Raw genomic sequence first — 22,741 nt, 5'->3', positions numbered from 1 at the left:
TCTGGAAGCCCTTCGCTCCTGGCAAACCCAGACCCTAGGAGTGAGCACTTCCTGTTAGAGTCTTGCCTCTTCTTCATGCTCTGCTGAGAAAAAGGAGACCTAGTGTCCCGGGTCAGGACCCACAGATCTCTTTTCTCTCTTTCCTTCAGCCCAGGGGAGTCTCATCTTCTAATCTAGGGGTGGAAGAAGACCTACACGCTCACCTACGGCTCCGAGACGTTTAGTTCATATCGAGAATCCCCTTCCTTCACCTTCTCCACTGGTAGGTAAGAGCTAAAGAGCTTAAAATTTTGGAAAGCAAAAGCTAGTAAGAGTTGCCAACTGGGTGTCCTCATGCCCCCAGCCCTCAATTGCCCCCTAATCTCACGTAAGGGAATGAGTGCACAGCCTGAGTCCTCCTGGAGTGGGGGGCGTGGAGAAGAGGAAAAGGAGAAAGTACACAGGGAAAAGAAACAGGCCAAGAGAGCAGAGGAAGAGGAAGCCGCCACACCTGTATTTGCGGTCGCTGGACACTCCTTCCATTTACAGTGTCGTCTCTATAGATGGTTGAGGAGCAAGGTCTGAAACTAGAAGGGGAAACAAGGGATCTGGGTTCAGTTTGCTTCCTTATCTAGGTGGGGCTAGACGGTTCCTAAAAGTTTTGGCAGGTGGATCCAGGCTTTGACAGTTCGTCGAGTGGGTTCCTATTCACCCTCCTTTTGCCTTTTACAGAAAGCCTCAGTTGGTGTCGGGTTGGGGCGGGGCAGCGAGGAGTATTTGCTATACTTGCATTCATCCGGGCAGTGAGACAGCTGAGGCCAAATGCCTTCGTCAGGACGCATCTCAGTGGGGGCAGGGAAAGGCACTCGGGGTCTGTCTGCTGTGCCCGTGTCTTGCCTCCATCAAGGTGGCAACAACGAAGCTTGGTGAGGTCCCAAGAACACGAGGCTGCTGACCTGGCTCAGTGCCCTGCCGCTAGCCCCGACCTTGTCTGTGGATGGAAGGGTGATTGAATACGAGGGTCTGAACTTTCTCAGTACCAGCCCTGGCTTCATGCCGCCCTCACACAGCTTTTAGCATCTGCTAAGACTAGCAGGGAGGCAATAAAGAAAGCAGAAATTCCGGCTCAAAAGAGCTACCCTTTCTCGTTAGAGCTGCACTAACCAACACCTCAGGCGGACTTCCAGGGAAACTGCTTTCCACCAGAAGTGGCCATGGACAGAGGATGCTAATGTGGAAGGGCTGATAGTCTTTCGAAGCTTCAGAAGGAAAAGATCTGTAATTACAGTCAGTGTCTTTAAGCAAATGCATTTTTCTTAAGAGTTTTTGTGCTGCAAGCTGGGCCGAGCTATGGTACAAACCAGTAATCATTCTCTGCAAGCAGTGACCTTTCCATTGAGCACCAGGCTCTCTGTCACCAGGCCTTTCCATGCAGGTCAGTCTTTGCCTTAGCAGCCCCAAGCCCACCAAAAACGTGTTCGTGAAGGGACAGACACTTGACTTAAAATTATCTGCCCAAACCATGCAGTATATGAAAACATGTAAACATTCCCATTTCTGCACTCTATCTCCTCTTGGTGTTTCCACGGTCCTGCGCTTCAGATCAGAGACATTCTTTTATGGTTCTAGAGAACCAGTCTTCTAAAGTCTATAGATAATAGCCATTTATTGAGTTTTTACGGTATGCCAGGTGCCATGGTAGACAGTCTACATGCAGTCTGACTTTATCCTCTCGGGGATGCTCCGTATCAGGTGGTGTTACCCTCTTTGTACAAACGAGAAAGCTGAGGCCTACCCAGAGGTTGAAGAGCTTATCTAGGGTGATGGCACTACGATGTGGTGATCTGTAGGACTGCAGTTCTGTACCTTAGTGGCTTCATGGTGCTGCCTGGAGTTGCTTGTCAAGGAGAAGGGTAAAGGGGAGAGGAAACCAGCGGTCTCCACTAAAAGGGACAGCCCATCTACTTAATCTCTATCTACTAAAGCCTGAAGTCAAAAAAACAGAACAAGCATTTCCCATTTCATGGATCCACAAGTTGCATCTTGCCTTATGGAAGATCAAGCCTCCCTTCTGCCTTAGTCATTCCCTCCACTGAATATGCACAGGTCAAAGGAGATAAATGGACAGGAGAGACCTTTGTGATGGTCAAGGGCATATTGGACCAAGGCAGCACTTCCTTCAAAGCTCTGTATCCTGGACACGCCTCATCAATTTTAATGAAATTGTTGTTCTGGTGGGTTTGCTTTGCAGAGTGCCAATGACAGGTCAGGTTCAGCAAGATGTGGGTGACTGATTTAGCTTTTTCTGGATTTGTGGGAAGAAGGGGCATTGCCTGTGAAGACCTAATCCATGTTTGTCACCTATATCTGGTCACTTGACCTGTTGAGATTTCCATTTCCTCATCAGTAAAATAAGAGGATGTTCCTGGGTGATGTCTGGGGTGCCTTTTAATCCTAACATTCTACCGAAAGAACAAAGGTAACAAACATCTGAGTTTGGGTTTTGTGTGAGGAAATATTATTTAGAAAACATTCTTGGGTTGCCAAAAGCAAACCTTTATCATTCAACAAACGTTAGCTTCACAGAGAGAGTTGGGTCTCTGGAAGAGCATCTGGGCAGAAGGAACAGCATTAGAGGGATCGGGAGGGGCCCTGCAGACACTGTAAAGAATAACAATGAAACTCACTAAAATCAGGAGGTGGGACAAAGTGTGCGGGGGGCTCTCATCTTCCTTTTTTTTTTTTTTTTTTTTTTTTTTTTTTTTTTTTTTTTAGAAATTACTCTCTAGGGAGTCAGAATCTCCTTAAGCCTCTATCTTTATTCTTTTTTTTTTTTTTAATTATTGAAGTCTGGTTGACACATGGTGTTATGTTAGTTTCAGGTGTACCCCATAGTGATTGCACAGCTCTGTGGTATCCTGTGCTCCCACAAGTGCAATTACTATCTGACACCACACGCCCTATTAAAGTACCATTGGGGCGCCTGGGTGGCTCAGTCGGTTGAGCGTCCGACTTCAGCTCAGGTCATGATCTCGCGGTCCGTGAGTTCGAGCCCCGCTTCGGGCTCTGGGCTGACGGCTCAGAGCCTGGAGCCTGTTTCAGATTCTGTGTCTCCCTCTCTCTCTGCCCCTCCCCCGTTCATACTCTGTCTCAAAAATAAATAAATGTTAAATAAATAAATAAATAAATAGATAAATAAATAAATATAAAGTACCATTGAGTCTATTCCCTATGCTGTGCCTTTCATCCCCATGACTTACTCATTCCCTAACTGAAGTCTGTGTCTCCCACTCCCCCTCACCCATTTTGCCCCCCTCCCCCTCTGGCACCCATCAGTTCTCTGTATTTTCGGTCTGTTTCTGCTCTTTGTTTTGTTCTTTAGATTCCATATATAAGTGAAATCATATGCATTTCTTTGTTTGACTTATTTCACTCAGCATAATACCCTCTAGGTCCATCCATGTCACAAATGGAAAAGATTGCATTATTTTTTTTTTATAACTGAGTAACATTTCATGATGTATATATGCTACACCTCCTTTACCCATTTATCTGTTGATGAACACTTGGATTGCTTCCGTGTCTTGGCTATTATAAATAATGCTGCAGTAAACATAGGGGCACATCGATCTCTCCAAATTAGTGTTTTCGTCTTCTTTAGGTGAATATGTAATAGTGGAATAACTGGATAATGTGATATTTCTGTTTTTAATTTTTTGAGAAACCTCCATACTGTTTTCCACAGTGGCTGCACCAATTTATGTTCCTTCCCACCACCAGTACACAAGGGTTCTTTTTTCTTCACATCCTTGCCAATACTTATTTCTTGTCTTTTTGATTCCAGCCATTCTGACGGGGGTGAGGTGATACCTCATTGTGGTTTTGATTTGTAGTTCCCTGATGATGAGTGTTGTTGAGCATCTTTTCACGTGTCTGTTGGCCATCTGGATGTCTTTGGAAAAATATGTATTCAGGTCCTCTGCCCATTTTTTAATTGAGTGATTTGTTTTTTTGTGTGTGTTGACTTGGTATAAGTTCTTTATATGTTTTGAATACTATCCCCCTACTAGATATAGCATTTGCAAATATCTTCTCCCATTCAGTAGGTTTCCTTTTGTTGTTGATAGTTTCCTTTGCTGTGCAAAAGCTTTTTATTTTTCGTGTAGTCTCAATAGATTATGTTTGCTTTTTGTTTCCCTTACCTTCAGAGACATGTCTAGAAACATGTTGCCGAGGCCAATGTCAAAGAGATTACTGCCTCTTTCTGCTAGGAGTTTTATGGTTTCAGGTCTCACATTTAGGTCTTTAATCCATTTTGAGTGTAGCTTTGTGTGTAAGAAAATGCTACGGTTTCAGTCTTTTGCACAGAACTCTCTAGTTTTCCCAGCGCCATTTATTGAAGAGTCTGTCTTTTCCCAGTTAAATATTGTTGCCTCCTTTGTTGTAGATGAATTGACCATATAAGTGTGGGTTATTTCTGGGCTCTCTGTTCTGTCCATGTGTCTATTTTGTGCCAGTACCATACTGATTTTATTATTATAGCTTTGTAGTGTATATTGAAATCTAGAATTGTGATACCTCCAGCTTTGTTCTTTCTCAAGATTGCTTTGGCTATTTGGGGTCTCTTGTGGTTCCATGGACATTTTAGTATTATATGTTCTAGTTCTGTGAAAAATATTATTGGTATTTTAATAGGGATTGTATTGAATTTGTAGATTGCTTTGGGCATTATGGACATTTTAACAATATTGATTCTTCCATTTCATGGTTGTGGTATGTCTTTCCATTTGTTTCTGTGTCTATAGTTTTTTTCATCAGTGTTTTATAATTTTCTAAAATCAGGTCTTTCACTTCCTCAGCTAAGTTTATTCTTAGATCTTTTATTTATTTTGGTACAAGTGTAAATGGAATTGTTTTCTTAATTTCTCTTTCTGCTACTTTGTTATTAGTATATAGAAATGAAACAGATTTCTATATACTAATTTTGTATCCTGAAACTTTACTGAATTTATTTATTCTACTAGTTTTTTGGTAGAGTCTTAAAAGCTTTCTGTGTACAGTATTATGTCATCTGCAAATAGTGACAGTTTACTTCTTCCTTACTAATTTGGATGCCTTTTATTTTTCTTGTCTGTTTGCTGTCACTAGGACTTACTTCCAGTCCTTTGTGGTTTTTTCCCCAGTACTTTATTGAAAGAAGTGGTAAGAGTGGGCATCCCTGTCTTGTTCCTGATTTTAGAGGGGAAGCTGTCAGTTTTTCACCATCAAGTATGCTACTAGCTGTGGGTTTTCATATATGGCTTTTATTAGGTTGAGGTATGTTCCCTCTAAACCCATTTTCTTTTTTCTTGTTGTTGTTGTTGTTTTAAATTTTTTAAAATTTTTTAATATGAAATTTATTGTCAAATTGGTTTCCGTACAACACCCAGAGCTCATCTCAACAGGTGCCCTCCTCAATGCCCATCACCCACTTTCCCCTCCTTTCCACCCCCCCATCAACCCTCAGTCTATTCTCAGTTTTTAAGAGTCTCTTATGGTCTAAACCCATTTTAGATGAGAGTTTTTATCATGAACAAATGTTGAATTTTGTCGAATACTTTTTCTGCATCTATTGAGATGATCATATTTTTTTACTTTGATGTTGTTAATGTAGCATATGATATTGATTGATTTGTGGATATTTGAACCATCCTTATAACCCTGGAATAAACCCCACTTGGTTGTGATAAATGATCCTTTTAAGTATTGTTGAATGCAGTTTGCTATTATTTTGTTGATCATTTTTTGTTCAACAGGGATCTTGACCTGTGGTTTTCTTTTTGTGTGTGGTGTCTTTGTCTGGTTTTGGTATCAGGGTAATGCTGGCCTCATAGGACTTATTTGAGAACTTTCCTTCCTCTTATTTTTTGGAACACTTTGAGAAGAATTGGTATTAACTCATCTTTAAATGTTTGGTGGAATTCACCTGTGATTCCATCTGGTCCTGGATTTTTGTTTGTTGGTGGTTTTTGATTAGCAATTCAATTGTGTTACTATTAATTGATCTTTTCAGATCTTCTGGTTTTTTCCTGGTTCACTTTTGGAAGATTGCATGTTTCTAGGAATTTATCCATTTCTTCTAGGTTGTCTAATTTGTTGGTTTGTAATTTTTCATGGTAGTCTCTTAAAATCCTTTGTATTTCTGTGGCGTCAGCTCTTTTATTTCTGATTTTATCTATTTGGGTCATCTTTTTTTCATGATGAGTCTGGCTAAAAGTTTATCAATTTTGTTTATCTTTTCAAAGAACCAGCTCTTGGTTGCATTGGTCTTTTCTATTTTTTTAAATCTCTATTTTATTTGATAAGATGTTTATTATTTCCTTCCTTCTGCTAACTTTGGGTTTTGTTCTTTTTCTAGTCCCTTTAGAACTAGAACCTGTAAGGTTTGGTTGGGGTTTTTTTGAGATTTTTCTTGTTTCTTGAGGTCGGCCTATACCACTATGAACTTCCCTGTTAGAACTGTTACTGATGTATCCCAGAGATTTTGGACTGTTGTGTTTTCATTTTTATTTGTCTTTACATATTTTTAATGTTTTGGGGTAGGGTTTTTTGTTTGTTTTGTTTTTTGTTTTTGTTTTATTTTGTTTTTTTTGAGAGAAAGAGACAGAACACAAGCTGCGGAGGGGCAGAGAGAGAGGGAGACAGAATCTGAAGCAGGCTCCAGGCTCTGAGGTGTTAGCACAGAAACTGACACAGGGCTCGAACTCCCAAACTGCTAGATTATAGCCTGAGCCGAAGTTGGACGCTTCACCAACTGAGCCACCCAGGCACTCCGTCTTAATATATTTTTAAATTTCCTCTTTGATTTCTTCATTGACTCATTGGTTGTTTAGTAGCATGTTGTTTAGCCTCCATGTGTTTGTGTTTTTTCCAGTTTTTTCTTGTAATTGATTTCTAATTTCATACTGTTGTGGTCCAAAAAGATGTATGATATGATTTCAGTCTTTTTAAATCTGTTCAGATTGGTTTGGTGGCCTAACGTCTGATCTGTCCTGGAGAATGTTCCACGTATACTTGAAAAGAATATTCTGTTGGTTTTGGATGGAATGTTCTGTATATATCTCTTAAGTCCATCTGGTTTACTGTGTCAATCACACTGTTTCCTTAATGATTTTCTGCCTGAATATCTATCCACTGATGTAAGTGGGATGTTAAAGTCACTACTATTATCGTATTACTGTCAGTTTCTCCCTTTATGTCTATTAATATCTGCTTTATATATCTAGGTGCTCCGACATTGAATACATAGATAGTCATGATTGTTAAATCCTCCTGTTGGATTGATCCCTTTATCATCATGTAATGCCCTTTTTCATTTCTTGTTACAGTCCGTGTTTTAAAGTCTATTTTGTCTGATACAAGTATTGCTATCCTAGTTTTTTTTTTTTTTCCTCTTCCATTTGCATGGCAGATCTTTTCCTATCCTTTCACCTTGAGTCTGTATATGTCTAGGTCTGAAGTGAGTCTCTTGTAGGCAGTATATAGATAAATCTTAGTTTTTAATCCATTGTGCCACCCTATGACTTTTGATTGGAACATTTAGACCACTTACATTTAAACTTATTATTGACTTGTTGCCATTTTGTTGTTTTTGTAGTTCTTCTCTGTTTCTTTTTCTCTGACTCTTGTTATGATTGATGACTTTCATTAGTGTTACGTGTGGTTTTCTTTCTCTTTATTTTGTGTGTATCTATTATAGGGTTTGTAGTTACCATGAAGTTCATATATAACATCCTAAGTATAAAGCAGTCTATACTAAGTTGATGGACACTTAAGTTCAAACACATTCTAAAAGAACTTTTTTTTTTTACTCCTCCCCCATATTTTATGTATATGTTGTCCTATTTTACATCTTTTTGTTCTGCGAGTCCTCTTACTAATTTCTTTAGGTATAATTGATTTTACTACTTTTGTCTTATAACTTTCATGTTAGCTTTATAAATGATTGCTCTACTCCATTTACTATATGTTTGCTTTTTTAAAAAGTGTTCATTTCGAGAGAGAAAAAACTGAGTGGGGGAAGGGCAGAGAGAGAGAGGGAGAGAGAATCCCAAGCAGGCTCCATACTCAGGGTAGAGCCAGACATGGGGCTTGATCTCACAATTGTAAGATCATGGAGGCGCCTGGGTGGCTCAGTCGGTTGAGCTTCTGACTTTGGCTCAGGTCATGATCTCACGGCCTGTGAGTTCAAGCCCCACGTCAGGCTCTGTGCTGACAGCTAAGAGCCTGGAGCCTGTTTCAGATTCTGTGTCTCCCTCTCTCTCTGACCTTCCCCCGTTCATGCTTTGTCTCTCTGTGTCTCAAAAATAAACAAACGTTAAAAAAAATAAAAACAAAAAAACAAAAACCAATTGTAAGATCATGACCTGAGCTGAAACAAGAGTCAGACACTTAACCGACTCAGCCATCCAGATGCCCCTGTTTGTTTTTACCAGTGAAACTTTTTCCTTTTGTAACTGTCTTACTTCTAGCTATGGCCTTATTGTTCTCCACTTAAAGGAGTTCCTTCAGTGTTTCTTGTAAGGCCAGTTGTGTGGTGATTAACTCATTTAACTTTTCTTTGTCTGGAAAACTCTCTATTTCTCCTTCACTTTTGAATGATAACCTTGCTGAGTAGAGTATTCTTGGTTGTACGTTTTTTTCCTTCCAGCTCTTTGAATATATCATGCCACTCCCTTCTAGCATGCATAGTTTTTGCTAAACATCAATGGATAGTCTTATGGGTTTCTCTTGTGTGTTACTAATTGCTTCTCTATTGCTGTTTTTAAAATTCGCTCTTTATCCTTAACTTTTGACAATTATGTGTCATGGTGTGGATCTCCCTGGGTTCCTCTTGTTTGGAACTCTCTGTGCTTCCTGGATGTTTTTTTTCTACCCCAGGTTAGGGAAGTAGTCAGCCATTATATCTTCAAATGAGTTTTCTGCCCCTTTCTATCTCTTGTCTCCTTCTGGGACCCCTATAATGTTTATTTACTTGAAGTTGTCCAAGAGATCCCTTAGTCTGTCCTCATTTTTAATATTCTTTTTCCTTTTTGCTATTCAGGTTGGACGCCTCCCACTCTAATCTGTCTTCCAGATCACTGACCATTCTTCCATATCTTCTAATCTACTGTTGATACCCTCTAGTGTGTTTTTTACTTCAGTTATCATATTTTTCAACTCTGATTGGTTCTTTTTTATGTTTTCCATCTTTTTGTTGAAGTTTTTACTGAGTTCTTCCACTCTTCTCTCCAGTCTGGTGAGCATCTTTATGACCATTACTTTGAACTCTTTATCAGGTAGATTGATTATCTCCATTTTATTTAGTTCTTTTTCTGAGTTTTTTTTTTCTTTTCATTTGGAGCATGTTTGTCTGTCTCCTCAGTTTGCTTGACTTTCTATTTGTGTTTCTATGAATTAGGCAGAACAGCTACTTCTCCTAAACTTGGAAGAATGGTCTTGTGTATGGTGATCCCCTGGGGTGAAAGAGCACCCATCTTTCACTACCAGTGTTGCCTAAACTTAAGATACGGTGTTAAATAAACAAATAAAACCAGTAAGTGATCTTTTAACATTTTTAATGCTGAGTTTAGAAAGATTCTTTTAGAAACCTAAGGCTAATTTATGAAGATACATTTGCCTAAAATTCAAATATTCCTTTACTTCCAGTTTAGTTTCATTTTCTTCTGGTGAAGTGAAATTAACATTAGTATTTTTATTTAAAATAACATAGGGAAGGGTGTCTGATTGGCTCAGTCAGTGGAGCATGTGACTCTTGATCTCAGGGTTGTGAGTTTGAGCCCCACAGAGATTACTTAAAAATAAAATCTTTAGGGGTGCCTGGGTGGCTCAGTCAGTTAAGCATCTGATTTCAGCTCAGGTCATGATCTCACAGTTTGTGGGTTCAAACCCTGCATCAGGTTCTGTGCTGACAGAACAGAGCCTGGAGCTTGCTTTGGATTCTTTGTCTCCTTCTTTGTCTTCCCCTCCGCTGCTTGTTTGCTCTCTCTCTCGCTCTCTTGCTGTCTCTTTGTCTTTCTCGCTCTCTCAAATAAACATTAAAAAAATTAAAATCTTTAAAAATAAATAAACAAATAGAAATAAAATAACACATAGAGTGTTCCATTTTATAACATATGTTTGCCCATCCACTCTTCCTTCCTTTTGTCTGGTATACTTGCAGAGAAATGTTGGGGTACGGTCCACATGATGTTAGCAATGGTTATTTCTGAGGAGTGGGACCAGAGTGATTGCCTTGCTTTCTTTTTAAAAAAAAAATTTTAATATTTGTTTATTTTTGAGAGACACACAGAGTGTGAGCAGGGAAGGGGCAGAGAGAGAGGGAGACACAGAATCCGAAGCAGGCTCCAGGCTCTGAGCTGTCAGCACAGAGCCTGACATGGGGCTCGAACCCACGAACCGTGCAATCATGACCTGAGCTAAAGTCGGACACTTAACCGACTGAGCCACGCAGACGCCCCTCCTTGCTTTGTGTCTCTGCTGCTTAATTTTTTAATAACGGGCCTAGAATAATAAAGCCATTATTCTAAAAATGAGCAAAGAGCAAATAAATTTATAAAGAACAAACCAGACAGCACTGCCACGGCTCTACAGGCAGCACAGTTCTCAGCATAGGTACGGTCCTTTTTCCATCCACCTCCCACCTCGCCCCCACCCTGGAGGAGACTGGCAGATTTCCCCTGCTCACCATCTCATTGGGCTTTTGCAGCTAGTGACTACTGAACTCCTGAATGGCTCTGAAGGGTGGCTGCAAGGCCCTGGAAGGCCCAGAGGCTATTTGTGCGTACACCTCACTGGGTGTGCCTTCCTGCCAAAAACAGAGCTCAAGATGAAACTGGCTTGGGATGCTTCCTGCAAGTTTTACTGTAATCCTAAGGAAGGATGCTTGGATGTATGGGGATGTATCTGGGCTCAGGTTTCACTGTATTTCTTTTAGTTTTGAGTGAAGTGTGAATACCAGGGTTATTTATTCACCATCCAGTCTCTCAAGTTTGTTTTAGTAGTTCTTGTTGAATTTTGAGTTGATAAATATCAGAACTTTATGAGGAAGGCATGCGAGAAATAAATCTGGCTATTCATGGCATGTTGTTTGCCACATGCCTTCCTGCCTATGCGGAGGGAAACTCTGTTTACCTTTGTGAAGAGTCAGTAGAACCTCAGGTTCATATCTTCTCCAGTAAAAGAAGGAACCACTTCAGTTTAGTGGGGGGACAAACGGCTGCCCTTAGCTGAGGAAGGACACAGGGCTGAACTGTGCTGGCTTCAGTTTTGACTTAAGGAGCAAAAATGTTCCTTCTGCCAAAGGTGCGATTAACGTTCTTGGACAACTCTCAGAGTAAATTACGGAAGTAACCCAGCTTTTCTGTCACCTAAAAGTATACTTCAGTCTCTTTCATTTTTCTTCAGTGATTAGCATTTTCTGTAAAAGGGGGATAATAATACCCGTGGTGATGACTTCAGTGAATGGTCATAAACCGATGAGATTACATAACATGATACTAGGAGGGTGACTCGTCCACTACAAAGTAGAGGGCAAACATAAAGCATTTTTAACACAGAACTTTAGAGCAGGCAGACGCCTTTTACAAGCTGTGGAACAGGGCAACTGAGAAGTGACATTACTTGGTGGAGGCCACGCAGCCAGTCTTTGGAGGCAATGTGATTGGAACCCAGCCTCTTTCCACTGAGCCTTCCTGCCCCATCCTTACCCCGTCTTCATGATACATCTCATGAGAGCACCACTTTGTTATTTGGAGACTTCTGGAAGGAAAAGCACAAAGAACAGCTCACAGTAAATGTTTTCCTGAATGAGTCAGAGATCTACTACGTGGGAGTGATGCAACATGGGTTGCATGTGCAAGCCCCAGGGGCGTGCTGCCTCACCTCTCTGTGCTGTCGTTTCCTCAACAACCTTATCATCCAGCTGGGGTTTGCAGAGGAGTAAATGAGGTAATGCATTCAGGGGAATATAGAATAAGAACCGGGGTTGGCATATTGTGTGTACTCCATGAATACTTGCCATTATTACTATTTATTATTATTATTATTATTATTATTATTATTATTAATTTGCACACAGAAGTTTCACTTGTGTGAAACTTTGCCTGCTGACAGCAAAAGAAAGAAAGAAAAAGACTGCAGAAACAAATTAGGAAACTGCCATCAGGACTATGGCAAACCATTTGGGATATATTGCTAAGGTGCGTCTTGATGTGGGGTGCAGGGGAGCCGAGAACCTTGGGAAGAATCCTACAAGTATTACGATTCCTAGTAATCTTGTTTCCTCCCCAGAGAAGGGCTCCTTTTCACTGGGCCTGGCCCCTGGCTTGTGACTGCTAATGGTACCAGCGTGCTCAGTGGATGGATGATTGCACCGTATTTATGCATAATTTAAGCAGAGCCCAGTAGACACTGTGGAGGTGCTTAGGGCTCCCCAAAGGCTTAGGAGAGAGGAGGTACGGGGCTTGGTAGCTAAATAGGAGACAGTGATGAGGGGAGAGCTGCCCTGGGAGAGCTTCCAGAAGCACAGGCTGAAAATGACAGGACTCCTGAAACTTCCTGTCTCTTCCCTTGCTCCACAGGATGGCATTTCAGCCTCACTGAGGTCCAGCTCAGGACTCCTCCAGACCCATTTCCCACCACAATCTCTTCTGGGCACTTTGGTCTCATTCACTGCCTCCTGCTGCTGCCTCAGCCCCTGCCTATCCCAGTTTTCTGCAGGGAACAGTCAACTTCACCAGCTATGAGCCACTTCTGTGAGCTCTTCCTCGCTGCTCCCCTCCCGCCTGCTCCTTCCTCCCCGCCACCCCCAGCCTGTGCTTCTCCTCCATGTTGCTTTCACATTCGTTCTTGAGTTAGAATTCATTGTTCACCAGTCCTCACTGCCATGCAGGACCTTCCTTGTCTGTGTCCTTCCCCACACCCTCCCCACCTGCTTGTGACAGTCCTTGAAAGCTGAAAAGCTAATCAAACCACATCTAGAGGGAGTCTCTAATCCCAGGCAAGGGAGTGAGAATGGAGATGTAATATTGAGGCGCTCCCATCGTCGAGTTGGAAATCTTTCTTTTCCGTTTGATTTCAAGACGCAGAAGTATCCACTTGTTTGGTGGCACTAAAGAAATGTGCACACTTAATGTTGTCTGGTAACAAATTAGGAGACTGAAACCACTACCTCTTGTCTTGCTTAAAGATTAGCCTTCTGGGGTGCCTGGGTGGCTCAGTCAGTTAAGCGTCCGACTTCAGCTCAGGTCACGATCTCACGTGAGTTCGAGCCCCGCGTCAGGCTCTGGGCTGACGTCTCAGAGCCTGGAGCCTGCTTCCGATTCTGTGTCTCCCTCTCTCTCTGCCCCTCCCCCATTCATGCTCTGTCTCTCTCTGTCTCAAAAATAAATAAACGTTAAGAAAAAATTACAATAAAGATTAGCCTTCGGGATCTCCTGATTAACACTCAACAACCAACAAAACATGTTAACCCAGTCCTTATTGTATCCAGTCCTTTCCACACATTGTTAGGGTCTGCAAATTGGCTTTAGCTCGTTCACCCCAAGTTCCGTCAGCCCAGGCAAATACAAATGCTCTGAGCGAGGACTCACCACCTTGAACATTTAGGGCAGTCCATCTTCCAGCTGCCTGACAAGGAAGCAGCATCTACTGAGAGTACATATAAATTAGCTAATGCTGAAACTGCAGGAATTTTCAGTCCATATCCTGTGTCTCGAGTGATGCTTCCCTCCTCCAGCTATTCATTCAGACATTAATTCTAGGTCTCTCTGTTGCACTCAGGGTTGAACCTTGTGGTAAAATACTAGTGGTGTAGCAACTGCAGGAAGGCATATCTAATTTCCCCGTCAGAGTGGTTTTAATGCTCTCTTTCAGTGGGCATGAAACATGAAAGAAAAGATCAATGGTTATAGGCCCCCAAAAATCTGCAGAGTCAACACATGTGTGAGAAATTACCATTTTAACCTTGAATCATTTTAGCCAAGAAGCAGAATCTATTTTTACTGCTTATGACCAGTAGTGCTGAACTGACCATGGGATGTTGATCTGAAGGGAAAGGAAGGCCTTGTGAAAACTGTAGTCCCCGCTGTAAATTGGGAAGTACACGGAGAACCCCAGTTTAGAGGCCGGAAGTGGTGGGGTGGTGAGCTGGGGACAGAGCCTCACGGCAAAGAAAGACCCTGCTGGGCCCTGGAATGTGGTCTGGGAAGCCAGGCCTGCCCTTCCTGGATCTCTGAGAGTGTGAGGGATCAAAGTCCAGGGATAAAGAAACCCTGGGCCCTTTCCACACCTCCTCAGGGCTGAAAGAGAGGCCTGTGTTTCCCAGTTGTAAATGAGGTCATCCTTGGCGAGGTCTGGATGATAATAGCTTCCCTTTGCTACGAGCTTTCTGTGCGCTAGGCGCTTTGCTGACTGCTTTATAGGGAATATGTTCTTTAATCCTCCCGACGCCCCCTTGCAGTAGGTGCTATAACTCACTTATAGATGAGGAAATGGAAGTCGGAGAGAGGTTAAATCACTTGCCCAAGACTGACAGCCGGTGGGTGGCAGAACTGGGATTTGAACCCAGAGACTGCCTGGCTTACCTTAACCACCATGCTTTTAAATAGCACTTTGTCCTAATGAAAACTGATTGTGTAATGTCCGGAAAGTTAGAATTAGAAAAAACAAAACAAAACAAAACCATTTACCAGGGGATCTGGAGAAATGCCCTTGATCTTGGTTTCTGGTCTCTAAAAGAAGAATTATGTTATTCTTTATCCACCTACCATACAAAAGTATTGAAAATGGATAATGAGTTGGTCATCAGGGCTCATAGAATCTTAATGACTGAAGATACTAAGCAAAGAGCAAATGCATTTCCACCTCCCTACTCAAAACTTAAGTCCCCAAACTGGGGCTGGCTTTAGTTTAGTTTTGTGGGTTTTTTAAAAAATATTTATTTTGAGAGAGAGAGGGCATGCCTGTGCATGCATGTGTGCAAGGGCACAAGCAGGGGCATAAGTGTGGGAAGGGACAGAAAGAAAGGAGGAGAGAGAATCCCAAGCAAGCTCCACACGGTCAGCACAGAGCCCGGCATGGGGCTTGATGCCATAAACCATGAGATCATGACCTGAGCTGAAATCAAGAGTCAGACACAACCAACTGAGCCACCCAGGTGCCCCTGGGGTCAGCTTTCTGCAACAACCAGTTTGGGATTTTAAAAGCAAATTTTATGTTCCATCCAAGTCAGAAACCCAAAGTTCTTTGTGGAACTTTTGTCTTTGAAAACCAGACTTTGATCTCTAGTTGGCCTTGGTCAAGAGGGAGTTTGTTAAATTCTACCCCTTTATTCTCCGTGTCCTCTATCACTCTGATTAAGAGCTGTATCACTGGGAGATGGGTTACTACAATAGACTCCAAATTGGTTTCCCTACAGTGTTTTTGAATGGGCGTAGGAAAAGATTAATTTGTATATCAAGAGATAAAAAAAGACTTTCATTTTTTTCCTAAGCTGAAAGAAATGACAAAACCCCAACAGGTAGTATTACGGTGTATTTTTCCAGGGAAGTTACAAATTCTGAGTTGTAAACTGCAGTGCAAATAGCATTTTTAAAGGTTTCAAGGGAAATATAAGAAATAGATGGTTTTGAAATTATCATATGGTCATAAGAAGAAGGTATTTTGGAAAAAGGATCCAGGAAATCTTCCCTTGTGAACATAAACACCACAAACACATACACTTGTCCTTTTTGATTTAGTTATCTCGTTTTTGAAATTTATCCTTAAGAAATTATCCAAAATCCATTGGGCGCCTGGGCGGTTCAGTTGGTTAAGCATCCCATTCAGTTGGTTGAGCTCGGGTCATGGTCTCACAGTTTGTGAGTTCGAGCCCTGCGTCGGGCTCTGTGCTGACAGCTCAGAGCCTGGAGCCTGCTTTCTGATTCTGTGTCTCCCTCTCCCTCTGCCCCTCCCCTGCTTACGCTGTCTCTCTGTCTCTCTCTGTCTCTTTCTCAAAAATACATAAACATTAAAAAAAAGATCCAAAATCCAGAAATTAAGATGTCCATTGCATAGTTTTTATAATAGCAAAATATTTAAAATAGTTTATATATGCCCTGTCTACACACACACACACACACACACACACACACACACCTGACAGATGTGTATTTATTAAAAATTAAAATTATAAAAGCCATGGAGCAAAAAGAAAATGCTCATTATATAAAGGAAGAAGATACGTAAAGTGATACTGTGCCACGAAAATTATATATTTTTTCATTTCTAGTATTTCTATTTGATTTGCTTTTGACTCTGTCTCTTCACTTTTCATACCAAGCTCTTCCTTCCTTACGGTCACTATTCTTTCCATTGTCTTAGCACCTTTATTTATTTTTTATTTTTTTTAAGATTTTATTTTTAAAGTAGCCCCCTGGGTGGCTCAGTCAGTTAAGCATCTGACTGCGGCTCAAGTCATGATCTCACGGTTCGTGGGTTTGAGCCCCGTGTCGGGCTCTGTGCTAACAGCTCAGAGCATGGAGCCTGCTTCTGATTCTGTGTCTCCCTCTATCTCCGCCCCTCCCCTGCTCATACTCTGTGTCTTTCTCTTTCTCTCTGTCAAAAAATAAACATAAAAAAAGGAAAAAAATATTTTGTTTTTAAAGTAATCTCTACACCAAACGTGGGGCCCAAATTTACAACTTCGAGATCAAGAATTGCATGCTCTCATGCTCTACCAACTGAGCCAGCCAGGTGCCCCCCAACCCCATTGTCTTAGCATCTTAAACGCACTTTCTTGAATATTTCAGATTTTTTTTCAGGGTACAGATTCTCTTGTTTGTTGTGGTGTTCTTTTCCTTGGGCCATCTGAAGCATTTTCCTATGAGCATTACTTCACTGTCTTCAAGGGTGGTTGTCTGTGGGACTCCATCATTCCCTGGCCTACGAGGATGTGGTTTTGCTTGGCCCCTGCCTAGACTCTAGTAATTTCAATGGCCCCAGGCAGATAGTGTATTTCTGTACCACTTTCCCAGGATAGTTGGTCGAGTCTGAATTTATGCTGAGAGTTCAGTTCCCTAACAAGGGCCTGAATATTGTCTTTTACCCCTAAGGGATTAAGTTTCCAGCCCCAACCTCTAAAGCCTTTACTGATTTCCTGCCCGTTGAGCCTGTGGGTTCATATCTCATTAATTGCTAGGGGCTGCTTTGTTTCTAGCACCTAAACTTCCTTCTCTGCCCTCAAACTCTGCCGTTCATTAAAAAAGTTTCTGCCCTACCTATCATTTCCAGGCTTGTAGAGCGATGTCCCATCCACACCGTATTGACCAGAAATACTTATTTTTCCATTTACTGCAACTATGTGAAAATATATGTGAATGTAACCAGAGACCAGAAGGTGACTTTGAAACTGAAATGATTTATTATGGGTAGAGATGGTGGGTTTATAGCAACCATTTTTCTCCATTTTGCAACTATTCTGTATTGTCATGATATTGTCTCTAAAACAATATAAGAAGCATCATCTTTTTCACCATTGTCTTTTGTTTCAGAATGCATATGCTGCAACTGCCATTAATGGGACAGATTTTTGTACATCAGCAAAAGATGCACTCAAACTCTTATCCAAGAATTCAAGTCATTTCACATCTGTTAACTGCTTTGGAGACTTCATAATTTTTCTAGGAAAGGTGAGATGTCCTCACTGAAATAATAAATAGAGAAACTTGGGATCCAGACGTGAAGCCACAGAGCTAGACTTGAAAGAGAACGAACGTTTCTTGAGTGCCTGCTCTATAGTGGATGCTATGCCTTATTCTCTCATTTAATCCTTAGTCCTGTGAGGTAACTTATTTTGCAGATGGGAAAACTAAGGCTTAATAACTTGTCCAGGATCGCACAATGGGTGGAGTCAGGATTTGCATCCTAACCCTTTTCTCTCAGCAATGCTCAGTTCTCTAGACCATTCTGGCTCCCACTTTTTCATAGCTAAAATGAAAATGCTACTAGCCTCATTAAATGGATATATTTTGGGGGGCTTTTTTCATAAAACATATGGAAATAGTACTGAAACCTAATGAAATGTCTGGATTATTTAAAGGCATTAAGTCCATAAATACAAAGGCAGCTTGTTAACGTCCCAAGTGGAGCCAGAGGTACATTTCCACTGTCATCTGAATAGCATTTTTCAAGGAATTGTGTGTAGTCTTATGTGCAGTGCAGTGAACGAGCATCTTAGAGCTCCATCTCACGTGTAAAGGACAAGGCCTGAACTTGGGGTCTTTAACAACTCCAGACCTCAGGCTGGACCAAAGATAACACGTGTCCTTTCTAGGTTAACTAAAATATGGAGGGGCGCCTGGGTGGCTCAGTCGGTTAAGCAGCTGACTTCGGCTCAGGTCATGATCTCACACTCCGTGAGTTCAAGCCCCACGTCGGGCTCTGTGCTGACAGCTCAGAGCCTGGAGCCTGTTTCAGATTCTGTGTCTCCCTCTCTCTGACCCTCTCCCGTTCATGCTCTCTCTCTGTCTCAAAAATAAATAAACGTTAAAAAAAAATAAATAAATAAAATATGGATGCAACTGGTATGATAGCCTCTAACTGACCATGCTTCAAGCTGAAGGTTCTCTACACTGGACCACATGGTGTGTCCCTTTGCTTGTGATTGTCACGCACGGGGCCTAATTCTGCACACCTGTTTGCCTGATCCCACTTCCACTTGATTGCCTGCCCTTCGAATCCCTGACCCCAGACCTCCTGAGCTTCCTGCCACGTCTGTGCTATTCCAAGCTAGACATCCTGGCTCCTTCCAACCATTCCTTCTCAAGGCCGTGAATGCTGAGGCCTTCATTGGTGCCCCAAAGTGAACAAGATCTTGGTCTCCAGTTGTGACCCGGCCACAGCCAAATGTGAGGACTCCTGGCTCATTTAGCATTTTGTGCCTCCGTGGTGTTTGGTAAATGTCTCTGGTGTATTAAGTAACAAGTTATAACATGCACGGATTTCACAGGTGTGTGTGTTAGTTGCACATATATTTTAAGGCTCAGATGGGCCCCAGAGATTTTTCATGCAACGGTAGCTCAAACTGATTATGCCTTTCAAGACAGCCTAAATAATCTAAGTTGCAGTTGTTTTTAAATAGATAATATTGCCTATGTTAGTTTGGTAAGATGTTCTCTAATAACAACTTCCAAAAATTTTAGAATGAGGTTTCATCTTTTAACAGAATTATCTTTTATTTTAGGTAATAATTCATTTTCCTATATTTCCCATAAGGAACATGGAATTGCTAATAAGCTTCTAGTGAGCATGTAACAACCAGTGATTCTTTGTTTTTGAATGAAGTCCCATTCACACATTCATGTCCATCTTTGTGGGTATCCAAGGGCAACGGGGATTCCAGATGGACTCCATACTCCATTTTATTTAAGAATTAGGTATAAAAAAAATTTTTTTTAAATATAAAAAGGAACATCATGGTCTGTAATCATGTTGCTGGAAATATAATTACATATGGCAAAAGCCTGGATTAATCCTATTATCTCCCCACACCAGCACTGGAAAGCCCTTCCAGTAATCCCTAGGGTAAAAACAATCACATATTAAACTACAGTATATCCACCCAGTGGATTGTTGCACTGTTATTTAAAAATGGCACTTATTAAAAAGTATTAAATGAAGGCACGTCCTGGTGGCTTAGTTGGTTGAGCGTCCAACTCTCGATTTTGGTTCAGGTCATGATCTCACAGTTTGTGAGATTGAGCCCTGCATCAGGATTCTCTCTCCCTCTGTCTCTCTGCCTCTGACCAGCCTGTGTACACACACACGCACGCACGCTCTCAAAATCAATCAACAACAACAAAAGTATTAAATGAAGATACTTATGGGAGTGGCACGTGAAAAAACAAAATTTTCAGCTATCGTTACATCTATATAAATACAAAAACTAGGCACAGATAAAAAATGTAAATACATCTACTCTCTTACTCTGAATTAACTGGGTCGTCTTGTGGTATCATAGCTCCTTTTTTTCTTAATTTCATTGGACCACATTTTCTGACAAGCCTTCTTTACAACAGGGCACACACATATGCATGTATATGAAACTACTACTTGTAAATGACAGACAGCATTTCTCAAATATTCTGGCCAATTTATAAAGGTTCTCAGTGAAGTCTCGTTTTCCCAGGTGTTGGTGATGTGTCTCACTGTTTTTGGAGGACTGATGGCATTTAACTACAACCGTGCCCTCCAGGTGTGGGCAGTTCCTCTGCTGCTGGTTGCTTTTTTTGCCTACTTTGTAGCCCATAGTTTCTTATCTGTGTTTGAAACTGTGCTGGATGCACTCTTCCTGTGTTTTGCTGTTGATCTGGAAACAAATGATGGATCGTCGGAAAAGCCCTACTTTATGGACCAAGAGTTTTTGGTAAGCAGACATTTCACTTCCTGCTGCAGTCTCTATCCTCAAAATCTCAAAAAGTGTTCAAGACTCACACGTAAAGGAGGCTTGTACCTAGCCTCGTTTGTTCTTCCAGAGGGCTCTGTGTGCTTCTGCCACTGGCCTGAATGTCTAGAGTGAGATTTGGGTTCTGTTTTCTGAGGCTGAACCCACTTCCCTTATTGGAAACTCTCCCTGGAGAGAAGTGAAGTTGAACAATTAATACGGACCAGATGACCTTGGGCAGGTGTTCTGGACAGAGCAGTCCAAGTCCCTTTGGTCCTGTTGGCCGGGTCTGGCGTTTTGGGTGGTCTGGAGGTTTAACGGCTGATCTTTCTCTAAAGCATTTTTGCCTCCTCAAGCGTCACAACAGACCCTTTGTGTTTTAGGGGGCGCACACATCACCATCTGTGCCAGTATTGACAGATCTGAGGTTCTCAGGCCTTTTATTAACTGAGGCCCCACCGATGCAGGAAAAGCCACACCCTGTCAAGTCCCTTACAGCTTCTATCTGGAAATAGCAGGCAGCTGTTTCCAACACAGTCGTTGCTTATTTGTCTTATCAGGAGTAGACAGGGATATTTTAACAACTGAATGAAGTCTCTTGGTTGTCTGGGTCAAGTGAGTTTTAGTACTTTTATTCTGTTGTCATAAAACTTAGGTGTTAAAGCCCATTTGCTCTTTTTAAGATTTTATTTATTTTTAAATTATTTAGTGTTTATTTTTTGGGAGAGAGAGTGCAAGTAGGGAAGAGGCAGAGAGAGAGGGAGACACAGAATCTGAAGCAGGCTCCAGGCTCTGAGCTGTCAGCACAGAGCCCGACACGGGGCTCGAACTCACAAACCGTGAGATCATGACCTGGGCTGAAGTTGGACGCTTAACCGACGGAGCCACCCAGCTGCCCCGTTAAGATTTTATTTTTAAGTACACTCTGTACACAACATGGGCTCGAACCCACAACCCTGAGATCAAGAGTCTCATGCTCCACCGACTGAGCCAGCCAGGCGCCCCTAGCCCCTTTGCTTTTAAACAGCATTCAGAGCACTCCTTGGCTCAGCCAGGCAGTGAGGTTTAACAAGCACATCTATGGTTTTACAATCAAATAGATTCTCCACCTCCTCCAGAGAAAACCTAAAAATACAATAGCAACTTTATTTGTATCTAGCCTAAAGAAATTCTTCCCGATGATGGTAGGAAGCTAACCGAGGCTTCTTTCTCAGATTTATACTTTTCTGATTACAAATCCACTTGGGAATCTACCCCCAAAAAAACTTGAATTCAACAGGGAAAACTTTAAGGATTAAATTCCCCTAAATGATATGGTCAAATAAATAGTTGCAGTTGGTGCAGATAGCTAACACTGGTCTAACTCCTTCTTTTATTTTTCAGAGTTTTGTAAAAAGGATCAACAAGTTAAAAGACACGAGGGCACAGGGGGAGGAGAACTCACTAAGGAACGAGGAGGGAACAGAACTCCAGCCCGTTGTGTGATAGGTGCCCATTAGAGTGTTGCCCCTGGAAAGTGTCCTTCTTCTAAGAGCCATTCACAGAATAAATGGTAAGGCCGATAGACCCTATTCTTCACTGTCTTTGTCCTTATTGTTTGGCCATTATAATACCAGAACCATGAAAGTATATCCTATTCCGGATTCAGTAGTTCCTTATCGATGTATATCCACCTTGGGGTATGAATATAAAATACTCCCACCCCGTCCCCACCAATGTTCCTGAAGATGATTTGAAGATTATTCCAAGTTGGATTTAAGGTGCTTTTGAGGCACGTGAGTCTCGATGGAGTAAGCGAGGGCCAAATCAGGGTCAAATACTAGTTTGAATCTTGGCTGTCATTTTCTGTGTACGATGGGCAGGTCCCTACAGTTTCCCAAGCCTCAGTCTCTAGCATAGAGTGCATTGTTGTGTGGATTAATAAAGAAATGATAAAGTATCTTATAAGACCTGGGAAAGAGGACTTTAAAAAAAAATTTTTTTTTTTTTTTTTTTTTTTTTATTATTTATTTTTGGGACAGAGAGAGACAGAGCATGAACGGGGGAGGGGCAGAGAGAGAGGGAGACACAGAATCGGAAACAGGCTCCAGGCTCCGAGCCATCAGCCCAGAGCCTGACGCGGGGCTCGAACTCATGGACCACGAGATCGTGACCTGGCTGAAGTCGGACGCTCAACCGACTGCGCCACCCAGGCGCCCCAAAAATTTTTTTTTTAATGTTTATTTATTTTTGAGAGAGGGAGAGACAGAGTGCAAGCTGGGGAGGGGCAGAGAGAGAAGGGATACATAGAATCTGAAGCAG

General features: G+C 41.8%; 1 protein-coding gene across 6 annotated transcripts in view; it reads left to right on the top strand.

Moving 5' to 3' along the window:
* SLC44A3 (solute carrier family 44 member 3) overlaps positions 1 to 22,741 on the top strand; it is a 109,451-nt gene that overhangs the window by 76,298 nt on the left and 10,412 nt on the right. For 4 of the 6 annotated variants that reach the window (XR_009257937.1, XR_009257936.1, XR_009257935.1 and 1 more), the window contains exons 13-15: positions 17,550 to 17,687; positions 20,186 to 20,422; positions 21,824 to 21,992. Coding sequence is in view for 2 of the 6 variants with exons in the window: in XM_058716486.1 (XP_058572469.1) it covers positions 17,550 to 17,687; positions 20,186 to 20,422; positions 21,824 to 21,925 (477 nt within the window). In the remaining 4 variants the exon portion in view is untranslated. Of the gene's footprint in view, positions 1 to 12,599; positions 12,991 to 17,549; positions 17,688 to 20,185; positions 20,423 to 21,823; positions 22,012 to 22,741 lie in introns of those variants that run through there. The other 2 variants (XM_058716486.1, XM_058716487.1) reach the window with 2 other exon arrangements.

The sequence above is a fragment of the Neofelis nebulosa genome, chromosome 2, assembly GCF_028018385.1.
Source record: "Neofelis nebulosa isolate mNeoNeb1 chromosome 2, mNeoNeb1.pri, whole genome shotgun sequence".
NCBI classification, from domain to species: domain Eukaryota; kingdom Metazoa; phylum Chordata; class Mammalia; order Carnivora; family Felidae; genus Neofelis; species Neofelis nebulosa.
The sequence above is the reverse complement of the archived record's forward strand: the minus strand, read 5'-3'. Positions and strand labels throughout refer to the sequence as shown.